A 19,872-nucleotide genomic window follows, 5' to 3' on the forward strand; every position below is an offset into this window, starting at 1 on the left:
AGAGCTGCAGCCTTCAGTATGTTAAATGACTTTCATCATGTATTTTCAGATGCTTATTGATTTCACAGTGGGAAGACTGACCGCAGCAGCCTGAGAGCAACAGTATATGCTCTGCACGTTAGCATTATGCTGAAACAATGGCTCAGCACAAGAACATCGTTTCATTGAGGTCATTTTCTGAAGAGATATGTAGCACCTGGCTTCCTGCGTATTCAGCCTACAAGTGACCAAGATGAGGCAATTGCAATTGAAGGGGACTCGCAAAGGATCTGTCATCTTTGGCACAGGTAAGAGCCACTTTTCACATGGCGCAGAGTTTTGCATTGGCTCTCTGCGTAAAAGCTTTCATTTCTAAATCGATTTTGGGGGAAATGTACCAAGTCTTTAATTTCATGAGGGTATTGGCACTTATTGGTTTGCCAATAATGGATAGGTAGAGATGTGGGTTCTGCACTTACATCATAACGGATGTGATTTCTAAAAAAAGTCACTGCACAGACATCAGATAACAGACACAAAGCTGTGGCACTTGCATCCTAGCACTCGTCTGTACGAGGCGGCTTTGTTTTTGCTGCGAGTATTATCATTTGCATTATCCTGTAATTATTCCATTTATTTACATAGTCATGACAAGAGTAGAACCGACATGAAAGAACTTATTTGCATTGCATCCAAGGTGATATTCAAAAGGAGGAGAGAAAAACAAAACAAATGAATACATAAATGCATCATTTAAGGAGCTACACTAGAGATGAATTCATTTGGCACAGGATTGTGACATTAGTACAGGGGATGTCTGCTGTAGACTACTTGTTAGAAGGCTGGGAACACACAGCCTTCCGATGATGACCAGTGTATGAAGGTGGCATGGACAAACAGGTAAATGGAAAGCATGTACTATGTAGTCCACATGAGATCACCATGCATGAGCCTATTTATCTATATTCATATCTGTCCGACTACGTGAATATGCATACATTCCATAACATTACAATCACACAGAGAAAGAGGTTTCAGAAATCCTCCATTGGTCACACACCGCATATGTATTGTGGGTTAGCAATATAACTGTGTTTTCTTTTCTTTTGAAGGCCATATAGATATGATAACCAGTCCTACGACACAAAAACAATGAAAAGTGAAATGAGTGGTATCTCATCCTCACAAGTGCAGTATGGACTTTACTGATAATGTATGATTCCAGAAGAGCCTAAGGGATTAGCCGAGGCCATGGAGGGAACTTTGAGGCACTCAATACACCAAGGAGAGTAGCACTCGGGGAAGATTGTCACCTTCCAGACTCATTCTTTGCAGGTGTGTCTGCGTGAGAACATAATGGTGAGCAACTCACATACTGTAAAATAGTTCTTGTAACTGAAGAGTAGATACTAGAACCGGGAACTGACAATAGAGATCTATTTGGGAAAAAGATGTTCATGGCTTTACACTAACATGGTACCCATCAATTATTAACCAGCACACCTAGGATGCCATTTTGCAGTTACATAAGATTAAGTTTGATAATTTTTCTTCCAAAGCTGAATTGAGGTCTGCATTCTTAGTAAGTGAGAATTCTCTTTTAAAGGGTTTATCCCATGAAAAGCATTTGTCACCTATCCATGGGGTAGACCGTAAATGTCTGCTCAATGGAAGCTTCACCAATCACTAGAATAGGTATCCCGAGCCTAACATTGCTCCTCGGTGAACAACTGCTTTTATATAGGGCCAACAGACGCAGCCAAACGCTGTATTTAGCTGTGTTTGGTCAAACTCATAGAGATTGAATGGAGTGACATAGCGCATAGGTGACCACCACTCCATTCAAACTCCTCTGTACTGTGGTCATGCAGAGAGAAGGAGCAGGTGGGTTGGAACCATTGGTGTGCCCCCCCCCGACCCTTATCACTGATCCTGTGGATAGGCCCCTTTAAGAGTAAGGCAGTAGGTTTATACGTGCAGTTGATTACTCGGCACTGGTGTATAATGTATTAACGTGCATACATTTGATTTCCCCTTACGTTACATATCGCAACCAATAAAGCCGCTCACCATTGTGTAAAGAAAGTTTCAGCCTTCCATCCATGATGGTAGGGTAAAAAAAACACGAGCAGCCGGGATAACTAAACATCAGTCAGTTGATATCCATTTGGCGAGCTCCAGTACATCTCTAAATAGATTCCATCCCTGCTGAAAAACAGCGCTGCTGAAGATCTTTACAGCCAACTGCGAGTATGACAATGACATCATGTTTCAATCTCTAAAAAAGATGTTTCAGTGAACTAAAGGTCCCTTATGGCAGAAGGAAGCAGGTAGGTGTTTAGCAGCATGAAGCCAAGCTCTGCCACACGTCTTCACTGCCTAGAAGCACGGTTGCCTGGTAGATAGCTCTAGGCAGCCCAACTCACAACTGCAAGTTAGATTTACAGATACCATACATTTACTTAATTAACTCTCCTTCTCTCAACATGTTCTCTGGAGTCACAGGAAATGTAATGTCTGTGACACAGAGCTGATGCTTTATCTTTGGCCAGCGTGAGATCTGGCAGCCCTCACATTTTCCATCTTCTGCAGACACTCTTCGCTACACCTATAAAAGAGAAGTAAAAACCTTTTTTTTTTCTAGACAGAACATGAGCCTCAGCTCAGGTTTCATTTACTGAAGAACTACATATATGTATGTGTGGGAAACTTATTTCTCATTCTAGACTGCTAGCATGCATCACATTTACTCCATTTCTCAGGAAAATGTCAAGATAAACATAAAGGAGAAAGCATCTTAAGGTATTCTGCAAAGGAATAGTCTGAGCAAATGCTGTTTACATCCAGCAGTGTGACTCTACGTGAATCTGTTCTGATCCCACCAGGTTCTGCAGAATCTCACTGACAAGATGCTGTTGGAACAGACATGACATTAGAGGCACAAAACCAGATCACTGCCCTGTAAACCGAGACTGACACAGCATGATACACAAAGCACAAGCGATGGTCCAGCTACAGAGGCACAAAACCAGATCACTGCCCTGTAAACCGAGACTGACACAACACGATGCACAAAGCACAAGCGAAGGTCCAGCTACAGAGGCACAACACTAGATCACTGCCCTGTAAACCGAGCCCGACACAACACGATACACAAAGCACAAGTCCAGCTACAGAGATACAAAACCAGATCACTACCCTGTAAACCGAGCCCGACACAACACGATGCACAAAGCACAAGCGAAGGTTCAGCTACAGAGGCACAACACTAGATCACTGCCCTGTAAACCGAGCCCAACACAACACGATGCACAAAGCACAAGTCCAGCTACAGAGATACAAAACCAGATCACTACCCTGTAAACCAAACCTAAGACAGCACAATGCACAAAGCACAAGTCCAGCTACAAACAGCTACAAAACCAGATCACTACCCTGTAAACCAAACCTAACACAACACGATGCACAAAGCACAAGTCCAGCTACAGAGATACAAAATCAGATCACTACCCTGTAAACCAAACCTAAGACAGCACAATGCACAAAGCACAAGTCCAGCTACAAACAGATACAAAATCAGATCACTACCCTGTAAACCAAGCCAGACACAACACAATGCACAAAGCACAAGTCCAGCTACAAACAGATACAAAACCAGATCACTACCCTGTAAACCAAACCTAAGACAGCACAATGCACAAAGCACAAGTCCAGCTACAAACAGATACAAAACCAGATCACTACCCTGTAAACCGAGCCCGACACAACACAATGCACAAGGCACAAGCGAAGGTCCAGCTACAGAGGCACAAAACCAGATCACTACCCTGTAAACCAAACCTAACACAACACAATGCACAAAGCACAAGTCCAGCTACAAACAGAGGCACAAAACCAGATCACTACCCTGTAAACTTAGCCAGACACAACACGATACACAAAGCACAAGCGAAGGTCCAGCTACATGTACACTAAAAAGGCAGTGCCTAAAAGGAGCTTTGTAATCTTCATTAGTGTAAATCAATAAGTACTTACATACTGTGCAGCGCTGATGCTCAAGTCAAGAAAAAGAGAAGAAAAAGCCTTGCACAGACATGTACACAAAGCTTTACATCGAATGGGCATGAAACGAAGGCTACTTTCACACTTGCGTTTTGTGCGGATCAGTCATAGACGGATCCGTTCAGGTAATACAACCGTCTGCATCCGTTCAGAACGGATCCGTTTGTATTATCTTTAACATACCCTAGATGGATCCGTCTTGAACACCATTAAAAGTTCATGGAGGGCAGATCCGTTTTCTATTGTGCCAGATTGTGTCAGAGAAAACAGATCCGCTCCCAATGGCTTACATTGTATGTCAGGATGGATCCGTTTGGCTCAGTTTCATTAGACGGACAGAAAAATGCTGCAAGCAGCGTTTTGGTAGTCCGCCTCCAAAGCGGAATGGAGACGGAACTGAGGCAAACTGATGCATTCTGAGCGGATCCTTTTCCATTCAGAATGCCTTAGAATGCAAACTGATCCCTGAATGGATCTTACAAACGAAAAGCCAAAATGAGAGCGTGAAAGTAGCCTAATAATCACCATTATTTGCCCATTTGACAGCACAGAGCAGAAGAGAGAGTGTGAACTGCCCTCTACATATTAGACATTTAAAATGATAGCAACCTTTTGCTGAAAGCGACCGGTGGACTGGGAAGAAAAATGTAACAATATTGCAGAAAAAACATTTAGCAGCATTAAACTTGGAAGAACTTTCTGCTGGTTGCTATAGCAACTACAGCGCAGACTAAAGCACATTTGCATAAATTAAGGGACTTGCAAAGACCGCAAATCAGTGGGAGCTAAATAAAGAGTGTATATGTGTGTGTATATATATATATATATATATATATATATATATATATATATAATTATATGGTTATAACATCATTATTATTAGAAATGCAGCTAAAGAGTAGAGTACTTTTTTCTGAGAAGGTTGATTTCAATATTCAGCTCGTGTTACATTGGAGACAGCATTGGCTTCATGCGAAATATGCTGAGCTCAGCAGCCACAAATGTTCTAAAATGTTGGTAAAGCTTAAGTAATTAAGTCTCACACTGATTAAACATAACGGCAGATATAAAGGGGTTGCCCAACCCTTTACAACCGACAGCCTATCCTCAGTATAGGTTATCACTACCTGATTTTAGAGTATCCAATGCCCGGCACCCACAACAATCAGCTGTTCTGCAGCGGCATGGGCACTGTAAATGCACCTCCATCCGCTGTTTCAGTGCTGATGTGAATAGGAGCAGCACTGCAGTACCCAGCTCTATCCACTACATAATGGATGGCGCTGTATAGTTCTGGCATCACTGCCGATCTGATAGTGATGGCGTAATTCTGAGGCCATTACTTGTAAAGGTTTAGACAATCTCTTTAAGGGCAGTGTAACCTTTAGCTGAACCAAAAAAGCTATGACAAACTATAACACGTGTATAGCAAGAAAAAAAATAATAATACAATAAAAGAACATAGGTCACAAACTTTCTATAGGAAAACTCCCATTCAGATAAATATATGTTAAAGGAAGGTTGTCAGCGACCTCCCTATCTGTTATCATAGACACATAGTTGTGGTTCAGATGATTAAAACGCTGTTTTTCTCTTGTTGATTTGAGGCTCTATTCCTGAGTGAGGGCACATGAGTGTAAGGACCCTGTGCCATCCGCAATGCACGGGCACCGGCCTTGTGCATACGGTTTGCAGATGTGGTCCCATTGACTTGAAAGGGTCCAGAGAGGGACTGGTTACAAAAAAGCGGAGCTCAGAAGCAACAGGAACAACGGAGACGTCCCCATTGCACCAAACATCTAATTTGCGTCATAACTCGGGAACGGAGCCTCGGGTCAACTAAAGGAATCCAGTGTTTTCATCAGGTGAACCACAACTATGTGCATATGCAAATAGATAGGGAGGTCACTGGTGACAGATTCCCTTTAAATTAGTAATGATTTTGCCTTAGGATTAAGAAGTATTTAACAGCAATTCAAGAAAAAAAACTAAATGTGATATTTTTTGCCTTTTTACAGGACTCATGCCACCTAATTCAAAAGGATGTTTTTCACCTTCATGCTGGCAACCAACATGCAGTCTGAAGCAAATCTAACAGTCCGAGATGAGATTACTGACGTCAGCAGCAACATGTATAGACCGCTGCCATACCCGCTTAGCTTCCAAATCTCCCTTACTTGTTTCCTCATGCTGGAAATTGTTCTGGGCCTTGGAAGCAACCTTACCGTACTGGTTCTTTACTGCATGAAGTCCAACCTTATCAACTCTGTAAGCAACATTGTTACCATGAACCTCCATGTTCTTGACTGTGATAATATGTGTGGGATGTATTCCTCTAACTATTGTAATCCTACTACTGCCACTGGAGAGCAATAGTGCACTCATCTGCTGCTTCCATGAAGCGTGCGTCTCATTTGCCAGCGTTTCCACCGCTGTTAACGTCTTTGCCATCACTCTGGATCGGTATGACATTTCGGTCAAACCTGCCAATCGTATCCTGACCATGGGCCGAGCAGTTATATTGATGACCTCAACATGGATAGTATCTTTCTTTTCTTTTCTGATTCCATTTATTGAAGTCAGCTTTTTCAGCTTTCAAAGTGAAAACAAGTGGGAGAACAAAACCCTGCTGTGCGTTAGCACCAACGAATATCACACTGAACTTGGGATGTATTATCACCTTCTGGTTCAAATTCCCATCTTCTTTTTCACTATAGTGGTGATGCTGATCACGTATAGCAAAATCCTTCAAGCCCTCAACATTCGGATAGGCACGAGGTTCTCAACAGGGCAAAAGAAGAAAATACGAAAGAAAAAAACTATTTCTCTGGCCACACAGCATGAGACGACGGATGTATCGCAAAGCAGCGGCGGTCGAAATGTGGTGCTTGGTGTCAGGACTTCTGTATCAGTTATTATTGCCCTACGTCGAGCCGTAAAGAGGCACAGGGAGAGACGGGAAAGGCAAAAAAGGGTCTTCAAGATGTCTCTGCTCATCATTTCGACCTTTCTGTTTTGTTGGACGCCTATTTCTCTATTGAATACAACTATTTTATGTCTTGGCCCAAACGACCTTTTAGTTAAACTCAGACTGTGCTTTTTAGTCATGGCATATGGAACAACCATCTTCCACCCTCTGTTGTATGCATTTACAAGGCAAAAATTCCAAAAAGTTTTAAAGAGCAAAATGAAAAAAAGGGTTGTTTCAATTGTGGAAGCTGATCCCATGCCTAACAATGCAGTGATCCATAACTCATGGATAGAACCCAAAAGGAGTAAACAGTTAACAACTGATGACAATGAAGCCAGACAAAAATGTTTGGCACCTCAGGCTGTCACTGACTAGGTTTAGGTTTCTGTTTTTTTTCTATTCAAAGGAAGGTAGGAATATGAAAATAAATTACACGGCCAACATTTTTTTATTTATTTTTACATGGATAACTACACTGTATATTTTAAATACATTGTACTTGGGCTAGGTGTTCAGTTTCCTCACTATCTATAGTTTATTGGGCATGGCAGTCTATTCAAGTACCGTGTATACTTTGTCAGTATTTTGTTCACATTCATGTGTATCAGATTTTTTAAGAAAAAAAGAAAATTATACAGTAAATATATCTTTTAAAAAGTAAGGAGCTTGCAGAAAAAAAAAATCATTTGGATTACCTTCAAAAATAATTCCGAAAAGGAATATTTTTGGCACAAAGCCAATCTGACTGCTGGAATTTGCTCAGTTAGGTTTCTAACACCTTCGAAATGCAAAAAATCTGTATTAAAAAATATAAATAATTAAAGCATACAGTGGACTATGATTCCAACCAATTTACTTAGTGTTCCCCAGGAAGCTTTTACTAATTAAGTCAGAACTTTCCATCATCAAAACAATTTAACTAATAAAGAACGTGTAACATCATATTACAAAAAGATCATAAAACGGGTTGGCCCATCTGAGACATTGATGGCATAGCTCTAGGATATGGCATCAATGTCACATAGCGGACCCTGAAATGAAGGACAGCACAACGCGCATGTGCATCATGCTATCCATTCATCGCTATGGGAGTTCTGAAAACAGACAAGTGAGCATGCTCGAATGTTTTCGGAAGTCCCATAGCAATGAATGGAGGGTGCACCACGCAACTGCAGCCATCTCTCCATTCACAGCTATAAGACTGCCAGAAAGAGCCAAGCTAGTGGTCAGCTATTTTCTTTTGGAACTCCCATAGCGTTGAATGGAGGGTGGCCGTGCATACATGGCTGTTCTCTGTTCAAGATAGCAGGTCCCTAGCAATATGCCATCAATGTCTGACTCCTTCAAAGATAGACACCCCAACTATATGGAAGCGTTTAAACTTTGCTTCTGTGATTCAACCTAAACTAGAGCAACCATACGAATTTGCGTAGTTTGCAAGTCGATTAGTGCTAACTGAAGTTAGCCATGCGGTCTTTAAGCTAAAGAGTAGTTTATGCACAGATATTTCCAATCATTCAATTAGAAAACCGCACCAGTCTACATGTCCGTGCAGTTTCGGCCACACCGAGGCACCAATATGTAAACTCAGCCTAATAAACTGGCTAATAACGAGTCATATGCCAAACAGCAGAGAGAGTGAGAAAAGATGGCATTAAGCTTTTGCCCCACGCTGCTCTAATATTCTAATTTTCATGTGTAACAGGTTCCTTATGCAAAGGATAAAATGTATTCTAGTATGAATAAAAGAAACAGCACAAACGCTGCTGAGTACATGACAGATCTATAGGATCTACACTACAGGGCTGCAGCTACAAGAGGGATTAGCAAGAAGTTATACAAGCACCAGACATCGGCAAATGGCGACATGAAAAGATGACTACGCAAACATAAGGAACCCTCATGCAAAATGCATGAGTCCAGGTTGGGTTTCATGTAACAGACTTACCTTATGTCTTGTCCTGTTCCAGATGCAGAAACCACTGGACATTTTGTCCATAGTATTCTAGATTTTCCATGCGCTCTTTTTTTGGCTTGATTTACAAGCATTTTTTGGATACTCATATATAGGCATTTGAAATGATTAACAGTAACTGGATGGGACCAGGCTAATATACTGTATATATTTTTACAAGGTGCTTCCATGTTTATTTCACAAATGTTTTTTGGGGCAGCTTGAGGTCTCTATGTGTCCTGTAAACACCTACTTCACTGGATATTAGGCAGGTGGTGTGGCTACCTTGGTACCTCTTTAAAGGGGTTGCCTCATCTTGCCGTTACTAAGACAGTCCGGACCACCAGCCAGTCGGGAAACAGAAGAGCGTGCCTGCGCTCGCTGTTTCAGTAGCTCCCAATGCGGTGCATGAGAGCTACAAAAACAGAGTAGTAGAGCAAGCTATGATGCTTGCCTAACTCAGAAACAGCATAGTTAAAGGCTCTGAAGATTTATGGGGTCATTTATTAATATAAATATTATTAATAATATTATTAATTTTTTGACGCCGGTCATAATACCCCTGCGCGGGTGCATGATGCACCTACATAACTTAGATGCATCCACCACCGGTCTAAATGAGGCGTAGAAAATGATTACAAAATTTGAAGACCTGACGTTAGCGGGAAAAAGTTGCAGATTCAGCCACAAGTTCCCTTTGCAACAGAATCTGCGACATATGTATGCCAAAAATTGGCGTATATCTAATAATAAATGACCCCCTTAGTTTCTCTCAAAAGAAAATGGAGAGAAATTATAAATCCTTGTACTCCAGAATTCCTGCTTTCAAAAGTTGCAAAATTTTTACACCACTGACTCCATGTTTAAAAAGCAGGTGGAAAAGTGAATAAGGTTAGCCTGTTGTGAGGATTTAAGCCAGATTTATCAATTGTGACTTTTTGCTGTGACAATTTTACGTTAGTAAAGGGGTAATGTGAAGTAACTTCATATGACAGAAGTGTTAGGCCCCTTTCACACGGGCGAGTTTTCCGCGCGGGTCCAATGCGTGAGGTGAACGCATTGCACCCGCACTGAATCTTGACCCATTCATTTCTATGGGGCTGTTCACATGAGCGGCGATTTTCACACCTCATTTGTGCGTTGAGTGAAAATTGCAGCATGTTCTATATTCAGCGTTTTTCACGCAACGCAGGCCCCATAGAAGTGAATGGGGCTGCATGAAAATCGCAAGCAAGTGCGGGGCGATTTTTTTTCATGCATGGTTGCTAGGGATGGGGACCCGATCTTTATTATTTTCCCTTCTTTCCCGTCTCCTCCTCTCTGTACTGATGGTATGAATTTACATACCAAGCGGGAAAACAGTACGGGGGGCACAGAGGGCGGACGAAGCAGCGCATAGAAAACATAGTAAGCGCTGCAACATGACTTCAGTATTTCCCACACCGCCAACTAGTTATATGATAATGTCAGGACCTGTGAAAGGTCCTTTTTAAACTTCATCTGCCACTTTTCAGAAAGACAAAACAGCATACTGTAACTTAACTCAGCCTAAGGGCTCATGCACACGTATATATTGTGGACAAGCTGTTTCGGAATGCAATACGGGCCCCGGCCATTTGAGCATCACGGAGCAGATGGATCACAGACCCATTCAAGTTGAATGGGTCTGCATCCGTCTGCAGAAACCGCACTGATGTTGCCCATGCATTGGGAACTGCAAATTGCGGTCCCCAATGCACGGAACGGCCAGCACATGTTTGTTAGCATGAACCCTAAGGCTAGGGCTACATGGCGCGCTATGGATTGATTTTAACTATCCTGCTAAGTTAAGACATGGTGGAGATATGCGGCAAATCCTCTGAAAAATCAATGACAACACTGCACCAAAATAAGTTTACAGTTTTCCATTCAATTAATTTCTAAAAATACTTCAACAACCCCTCTCTAGTAGCTATAGACTGTAATATTATTACACTCCAGAAAGGAGTTACTCAATTAGAGGATCACACATTACATTGATAAGAGCAATGCTCTTACGTGGGCACCTTTATATAGGAACAATGGAGCTGTCATACTGTCATGCCAATTCTACTAATATACTATTATACTAAGAGAAACCATCAGCAGTAAACTAAACAATGGATTACCTATTTATATAGGTGTCTCTCTATGCTGATTGCTCTAGAAGGATGACATTTCACATTTAATTTTCAATACAATAGTACTGCTGAAATGAAATAGAAAAACAGCCAAACATTTTTAGAAAAATTGTTTTCGATTACTAAAAACCCTTTCTGACCTAAATGCCCATTTAAGGATCTGTTCGCACTTGTGTTCTTTTTCTGGCAGGTCTCTGTTGCAGACTAGTTAAATCAATGGGAAAAAGAAACATGCTAATTGATCATAACATCAGTTAGGTGGATCATAATGCACCAGCATAAGGCGCGATACTAGTACTAGTGAGAACAAGTCCAAAATAAATAGATGGATAGCCAGTGGAAGACATTAACCTGCATTACTACCTTTCCCATTGGTTCCCTCATGGTTTGTTCCTCTACATTTCCAAGCAGAAAACTTACAGAAGCAGACTAGGCAGTCATGGGTTGATCATTTTGCGCCACGGGTTAAGAGAAATGTAATATTTTCTATAGTGATACAAATCTGACCACCTTAAATTGAATAGTTTAACCAGAACAAAGGAACAAATAACTAGTGAAGCATAGATCATAACGATCATAATAACTGCTTTTCTCATTAAATAATATCTTTAATAATCTGCTACACTTTTTATACAATATAAAAGCTACTTCTAAACCAGATGTATTCTAAAAACATTAAGTGATAACTTAGTGGCTTTTGACCAATAAAAGTTAATTGATCAGATGACATGGCTTGAATTGCAGTTTTGTGTGACCTTTAAAGCATTAAGTTGGAAAATTAAATAAAGAATTATTATATAAATGCCTTAGCCTCAGGATAAATTATCAATATCTGATCAGGGGTCCGACTCCCGGCATCCGCACCGATCAGCTGTATGAAGAGGCTGCAGTACTCCTAGGCAATCTGATGTCACGTTCATCTAAGGTCACATGTGAAGGCACAGCTCAGAGGGACTGAGCTGCAATATCAAGCAGAGCCGCTTTCCAATGTACAGCGCTGTAAGGAGGCTGCGGCACTCACCAAAGCTCTGGTGAGCACCGTGGTTTCCTAAAACAGCTAATCTGTGTTGGTTCCAGGAGTCAAATTCCCACCGATCCCATACTGATGACCTGAAGATAGGCCATGAATAAGAAAATCCTGAAGAACCCCTTTAAGTGGAAAATAATGACTATAAACAAACTCTTACTGTGAGATAGCAGTGCAAACCATTGTTTTTACATATCGTACCTACTTATACCTCTAAACTCGATAACTGTTATAAAGAATATTCGTTTTTACATATTCTTTAAAAATGTAGCACAGACAACTAGATGCTTAAAGGATAACTGTCACACTTTTCATATATGTAGTTACTAATAACATAATATTCCAGAATCAGTTACTATTAGACTGACTTACTCCATATTTAATAAGATTCAGCCCTTAGCAACCAGTCTGCATAAAACTGCAATTTCACTATTCAGTTAAGATGGCCGCCACTGCCCTCACCCTGAGGCTAATCCCGCCTGCCCTCACTAGCCAGTACAATAGCCCCCCAAAAGTGTCAGTAACCAGAGCCCTCCCCTCCCCTAAAGGGTTTATCTCCTGCAGCACAAAGGGGTCCTCTTACCACATGTTGCTGTCATTTATACACTGAGCAGATGGCAGATCTCCCTTCCCTGGTCTGCGCTGCACCAACTCTGCATTCTCCAGCTCTGCTGAGTGAGGGAGCGTCTGCCAAGCGCAGGGACAGGGAGAAGTGCACACAGTCCAGGCACTGTTATCAGCTGCTGGGGAAGACCTGGCTTTAACCATTTACTTACAGTCCCTGGCTGTCAGTAATCTGACCTTGCACGCTGCGTGCTTCTGCGTCCTCCGTCCTTCAACACATAGACGGACCATGCCTAGCAACCCTATTTTAAGCACAGGTAAAAGTAGGCAGTACAGGGAACAAAACTGTGGAATTAAGGGGTAATTGAATACACAGTGAAAAGTTGAAATAGGGCCACCAAGGAGATATTAATCACTACAATCCAATACTCCCAAAAAATATATATATGACAGTTATACTTTAAGTAACACTCATGATATGGGAGAGATCTGCTTCCCTTGGTTTATCTACACAACTCAATATAAAAAGTTACTAGCCCACTTTGTAGTTTATTCACACATAAGCATAATATTTTTAAACCATACAATTATTATTATTATTTTTTTACAACAAAATGAGGATCGATTATCATCAAATCTGTTGGATACAGATGGTGCTGCAAAGAAAATACACCAATACATAGTATCATTATAATAATAATAATAATATATATACAAGTATAAAAATGGCTGCCACCTATGGTTCGTGGAGATGCTACATTATAACCGCTATAATAAACAGCATAAAAAGAGAACAAAAAAATATATAATATTGAACAGTTTGAATGCCTGTTTAAAGGGAACCTGTCACCTGGATTTTGGGTAAAGAGCTGAGGACATGGGTTGCTAGATGGCAGCTAGCACATCCGCAATACCCCGTCCCCATAGCTCTGTGCGCTTTATTTTGTAAAAAAAAAAATGATGATTGTATAGCTATGTAAATTAACTTTAGATGGGTCCTGTCAGAGAGGCGTTCAGCGTTCTCTGACTCTGAGCCCAGCCATGCCCACTGTGAAGGAGCCCAGCACCGCCCGCATCCTCTGAATCTACTCCTTGCTCCCCGATGTCACAAAGCTAGAGCGCTGTAATCTCGCGATGCGCGAGCTAGCGCATGCGCAGTGTCGGCATAGTGTTCCTTCCCTGTGCTGGCATCAGATTCAGGGAACGAACTGTGCATGGGCTAGCTTGAGCATGGCGAGATTACAGCGCTCTAGCTTTGTGACGTCGGGGAGCAAGGAGTAGATTCGGAGGATGCAGGGCGGTGCTGGGCTCCTTCACAGTGGGCATGGCTGGGCTCAGAGTCAGAGAACGCTGGACGCCTCTCTGACAGGACTCAGCTAAGGTTAATTTACTTAGCTATACAATCGTTTTTTTGACAAAATAAAAGCACACAGAGATATGGGGACTAGGTATTGCAGATGTGCTAGCGGCCATCTAGCAGCCCATGTCCTCAGCTCTATACCCCAAATCCCGGTGACAAGTTCCCTTTAAACTGATTTATATCTGGAGTATGCAGAACAAAAAATACCAACTAAATTGTACGAGGTATTTTGGTTCAGTCTATGGGTGGAAGGGAAAGATGAGTATATAGGGAGTTCTGAATTTTGTATTGAATAATCTACACTAATTAGTGGTACCGAAATTGGCTAACCAAACTCTTGAGAACCTCTGAAATATTACAAAACATGCAGCTGTTGGAATATGAAATACTGGGCGGGCAACATAATGGTCAAATGTATGTTAACAGGGCTAAATCTGGGTCTGAATTCAAAGCAAATCCTGAAAACAAGCAAAGAATTTTAACCACCAAGGTTTAATAGCTTCGCGTTGCCACCATATATGGTAAACAAAACCAACGACTGAACACAGTTGCCCACAGAGGAGGTCTGATAACAAAAAAGAATATTGGAGTTGGAGAGGGGTTAGATTCCATCTCATATGGAGTTTGCAGAGAAATTCAAGATGGTTACTACACTTAGTGGCTCTTTGGACCCACTCATTGCAGTTAACCACTCTTGATCTGTTTTGGTGATGTCCAGTTAAGACTACCATTTACACATGTATAAGAATATGGCATCGGCCGAGCACAATACACTATGAATAGCCATTTCATTCACACAGATATGGATGTTGGACAGATACAGTATTGCGATTTACGTACATGATTCCAATTCCAATGTCTCGCATGCATATATGAAGGAAATGTTTGTTGCCTGAAGAATAATAGATCTTTAAGACACTGGAATAAGACGAAGGTCCTGAGAGTAAAGAGCTCATCAATATGTAGGACAGGTGACAAGAAACATACTTTATGGGAGAATAAATCAGGAGGCTCCTGGGCTAAAATACTAGATAATCTCAATATATATGCAATTCTGTAAATGAAGGCAACAGTAGCAGGGCTTACCTTTACCAGAGACACCCAGAAAAGAGTATACATTCCCTGCCATCTCCCCCTAGCAAAGTCCCTGCCTAAAGGTACCCTATACATCCTCAAAGGCACCGGATGTGAGGCTCATTGGTGACTAGTGGAAGCCAACAAAAGGCGGCAAAGGCAAAGCGTTATCACTTATTTGTAGAATTCTGATTAATGAAACAGTAAGGCTTATATTACACCTGCATATTTTGCAGGCGATTGTCGGGAGGGAACCGTTCCTTCCCAGCAATCGCCTGCTCGCTTTTACATGCAGCGACCTCCTCCTCAGTATGGAGAGGAGTGATCGCTAATGCCATCGCTTGTCCCCATACTGAATCATTGCTTGCTGGCAGCAGATTGCCGATTACATAGCATGATCTGCCGCTGGCAAAAAAATGATTTTTAAACCTGCTGAAAGATTCCAATTACCCAGTGATCGGGTAATCAGTGGCAGTACTACACTGCCAGATGATCGCTAATGAGCGTAACTACGAACACTTGTTAGCGAAGATCTTCACTATCATCTGCAAGTGTAATATAAGCTTTAGTCAAACATTAATACCCATACCACGAGAATATTAGACTCCCGTTTAAATCTACTTACAGGCATTTACTTACTGCTTTTATTCATCCTTAGAGGCAAAACAAATCAATAAAATATGTTTCATTAAAGAGAACCTGTCACCACCCCTGACATGCCTGTTTTAATAGCTTCATGCATTCCCTAATTCTGGAGCATCTGTTCTTATGTCTGTATGTTGTGCCGTTCCTTTATTGTATCTACTAGAAGTTATGAATGAATTGCTAGCAGTCTGCAGTAAGGGTACAGAGGAGTGGTAACCAGTTGGGGGGTGTACCTGCACAGACTCTATCCAATCAGTGCTGCCATTGTCAGACTTTACAGGGACACCCCCCAACTGGGTGCCACCACTCTGTACCCTTACTGCAGACTGCTAGCAATTCATTCATACAGTAACTTCTAGTAGAAATAATAAAGAAATGGCCCAACATAGAGCCATAAGAATAGATGTTCCAGAATTGTTATTACATGGGGGATGCAAGTAGTTACTAAAATAAGACATATCAGGAGCGGTGTAAGGTCCTCTTTAACATCATACAGCAAGATGAAGCTGTAGCTCTACTTTTTTTTTGCAATTTTGTTCACGAGACTTTGAATGTCATTAATGTCAGTCACAGGACAAAACATGTTCCACATCAAGATGAATTCACACAGATCTGCAGAGGAAGATGACAGTGAGCAAAAAGGGCACGTACTTGAGTAAAGTATCAATAATTGTCCTCAAAGTGGGAGAAAATCCACATAATAAAAGTTAATTTGTGACTGTGCCATTAAACTACGATATAATTTATACATCTTCTTACTTCTCATCTTCATTACAAAGAACATTATCACTCAATTTGTGCAGGAAATGAAAAGCAACTTGCACATACCAGATATCCATGCCAAAAGAACACCATTTCCAATGCAATAAGAAGGTACAATTCTGAAAATCCACAGCAGCATCTGCTGTCTATGATTAACAAAAGACTAAGTCAGTTTCATTTGACTTTAAAGCCTCATTTTGTGTAAGTGTAACCAGCATTCACTTCCATCATGGTCACACTAGCCTCTCCTTTTAACTAGGTTTTTGCTAGTCTGTTTAGATCTTTGTCTTTCCTATCTGTCCTTTTCACTTAGGACCAGCTTTGAAAAAAAAAAAAAACTTTTGTGTTACAATGTCAACAAAGTTAATTATTTTTTATTTTTTTTAAAGCTGGTCATTTCACACTACATAGGACAGAAAAACTTTAAATACAGTACAAAAACAAAATGTTATGTTCTGTAAGCTACGGTTCTAATATACAGAGGTCCCTCAAGATACAATGGCCTCAGGATACAATATTTTCAACATACAATGGTCTTTCCTGGGTCATTGTAAGTTGAAACTGGACACATACAATGCCGCAGACTCAGATCCAACCAAACAACATGACCATTTCCTTGGTAAAACACCTACCTACTAGCTCCTCTTTACAGTACGGTGCGGTACTACATGTTCTGTACTGCCCTCTGTACCAGGATGAGTTTCTCCTTAGGACAACAGGTGAGGGTGGCTCCATTTTATTTCTCTGGTCAGGGGCGGACTGACCATAGACCCAACAGGGAAACATTCCAGTTGGCCGATGTCCAGGGGGCTGCCTGAGTCTTCCCCATGGCTGCCAGCTGGATACATAACAATCTGACACTCCTAGAGTTAATTACCACTGGGAAAGTCCAGTACTTATGTACTTGGTTGGCAGCCAAAAGTGTCCTCACCACAAAGGGGAAGCTTTTTGGGGGTAATATTTGCTGCATTGTGGTATTTGGTTCAGCAGGGGTTGTATTGTGTGTTGCACTGTAGTATTTGGTTCAGCTGAGGTGGTACTGTGGTATTTGGTTCAGCCTGAGAGGGTACTGTGTGCTGCACTGTGGTATTTGGTTGCACTGTGGTGCTTGGTTCCGCTGAGGTGGTACTGTGTGTTGCACTGTGGTGCTTGGTTCCGCTGAGGTGGTACTGTGTGTTGCACTGTGTTGCTTGGTTCCGCTGAGGTGGTACTGTGTGTTGCACTGTGTTGCTTGGTTCCGCTGAGGTGGTACTGTGTGTTGCACTGTGGTGCTTGGTTCCGCTGAGGTGGTACTGCGTGTTGCACTGTGGTGCTTGGTTCCGCTGATGTGGTACTGTGTGTTGCACTGTGGTGCTTGGTTCCGCTGAGGTGGTACTGTGTGTTGCACTGTGGTGCTTGGTTCCGCTGAGGTGGTACTGTGTGTTGTACTGTGGTGGTATTGTGTGCTGCACAGAGGTATTTTTGACCCCACCTGTTTGAGTTGTCCTTGCTTACTTGGGTTGGCCTTGCCTCCGGTCAATTTGGACCCATCTACAACATGGAAGCACTTTTAATTTTTCCAGGACCGCCTTAAGTTCCCAGTCCATCTCTGTTTCCCGTACACTAAAGAAGTTGTTGTTCTCATCTATTTCAAACTTTTACAGTACGTGTAAGGACTTGCTTCATCTGTCTTAGTGATCTGCTTATTTTTCTTAAATCTTCACTTTCCCTTATATTCGGAGGATATTGTTGGGCTTTGGAACCAATCATCAGTTTTCCATAGAATTATGGACGCAAGTTGCAATGGTTTCAACATACAATGACCATCCTGGAACCAATTACTATTGTAACTTGAGGGATCAATGTATTCATATGTTAGCCATAAGGTTACATGCACACGACCGTATCCATTTTGCAGTCCACAAACAATGCATAACGGCTGCGTGTATCCCACACTTTCCATGGTACTACTAATTAGAGAAATGCTTATTCTTGTCTGCAAAACCGACAAGAATAGGAAATGTTCTACAATCTATGAAACGGCCACATGGATGTGGATAGCACATGGATGATATCTATGTGCTGTCCACATTTTTTGCGACCCCGTAGATATGAATGAGTCCGTGTGCGATCTGCCAAAAATGTGGATTGGACGCCAACCTAAAATACGGTTGTGTGAACATAGCCTAAGACGTATAGTGATTTCCTAAAGATAAACTGTAGCACTTTGTAGCTATACATATGTTATAAAATATACGATTTTTTTTTGGGGTAAAGTTTAGTTCTTATTATTAGTTTGGCAAACATTTAGGGCTGTTTCACACGAGCGGATGCCATGCGTGACATCCGCTGCGCGAATGACAGCCAAGACCCGATACGGACTGCAGAGGCACGGAGCAGTAACATGATTGATAATGCTCAGTGCCTCTCTGTGATCTCTTTACTACGAAATCACAGTGATAACTTTATCTGAGATCACAGAGAGGCACGGAACATTATCAATCATGTTAATGCTCCGTGCTTCTGCAGTCTGCATCGGTTCTTGGCTGTTCATTCACGGAGCGGATGTCACGCACGGCATCCGCTCGTGTGAAACAGCCCTTACAGTGAGAGGTAGTCTTGTTTTTGTTTTTTTTTCAAATCAAACCAAAACCATATGATTAAATGAACTGGCACTCATGAAACTAGCTAATTAATATGTATGTATTTGTGGTAAGGAGTATACGCTCACGTTGACAGAGACGGATATATGCTGCAAATGTATTCTGTGCATAGGGATGCAAATAAAGAGTAGATGAAAATTTTGGGATAAAGAGATAGTCGAGAGAGGAAAAAACTGAGTTACATCTATTATAACTATAATAGCTGCTTTTCTTGTGCCATTTCCCCTTTATTTGCTTTATCAGCTCAATTTGAATATTCAGCTTTTATTTTAAGCTGAGGTACTAGTAGATAACAGCTTGTAGTTCCATCTGTGGCAGCAATTACACATTATGAAGCCATTAGTACTTATGCATGCAAAACCACAATGATTTTGAATGTGGCATTCTTACAAAGAGCTGTATTACTTTGTGATAATGAGATCGATGAAGTCTATTTTTAATTACCCACAGAAGAACAAATTAAAAATTATCAGCACTATAGGTAGGTAGATAGCGAGACAGACAGATAAAAAGTGAACCAAAAAAGGTGGTGGTGTGACCACCCTTTTCCTAAAACCAGCGTCACTTCTAAGTACAATTGCAACCAGTTTTTTTAGGAACTCAGCAGGGAAGAGAGCTACAGATTTGTGGATGTAGGCTTGCTCAAATTTTTCTGTCTCTTCGTGTAATCCTA

General features: G+C 41.4%; 2 protein-coding genes across 4 annotated transcripts in view; one reads left to right on the forward strand and one right to left on the reverse strand.

Moving 5' to 3' along the window:
* COG5 (component of oligomeric golgi complex 5) overlaps window positions 1-19,872 on the reverse strand; it is a 412,214-nt gene that overhangs the window by 301,028 nt on the left and 91,314 nt on the right. The gene's annotated exons all lie outside the window — the stretch shown is intronic.
* Window positions 6,064-7,453, forward strand: GPR22 (G protein-coupled receptor 22). The gene is given in 2 exon segments (XM_044280202.1): window positions 6,064-6,348; window positions 6,350-7,453. Coding segments are annotated over 2 exon segments (1,302 nt in total). The 5' UTR covers window positions 6,064-6,084; the 3' UTR covers window positions 7,388-7,453.

Source organism: Bufo gargarizans, chromosome 2 (assembly GCF_014858855.1).
Source record: "Bufo gargarizans isolate SCDJY-AF-19 chromosome 2, ASM1485885v1, whole genome shotgun sequence".
Classification (NCBI taxonomy): Eukaryota; Metazoa; Chordata; class Amphibia; order Anura; family Bufonidae; genus Bufo; species Bufo gargarizans.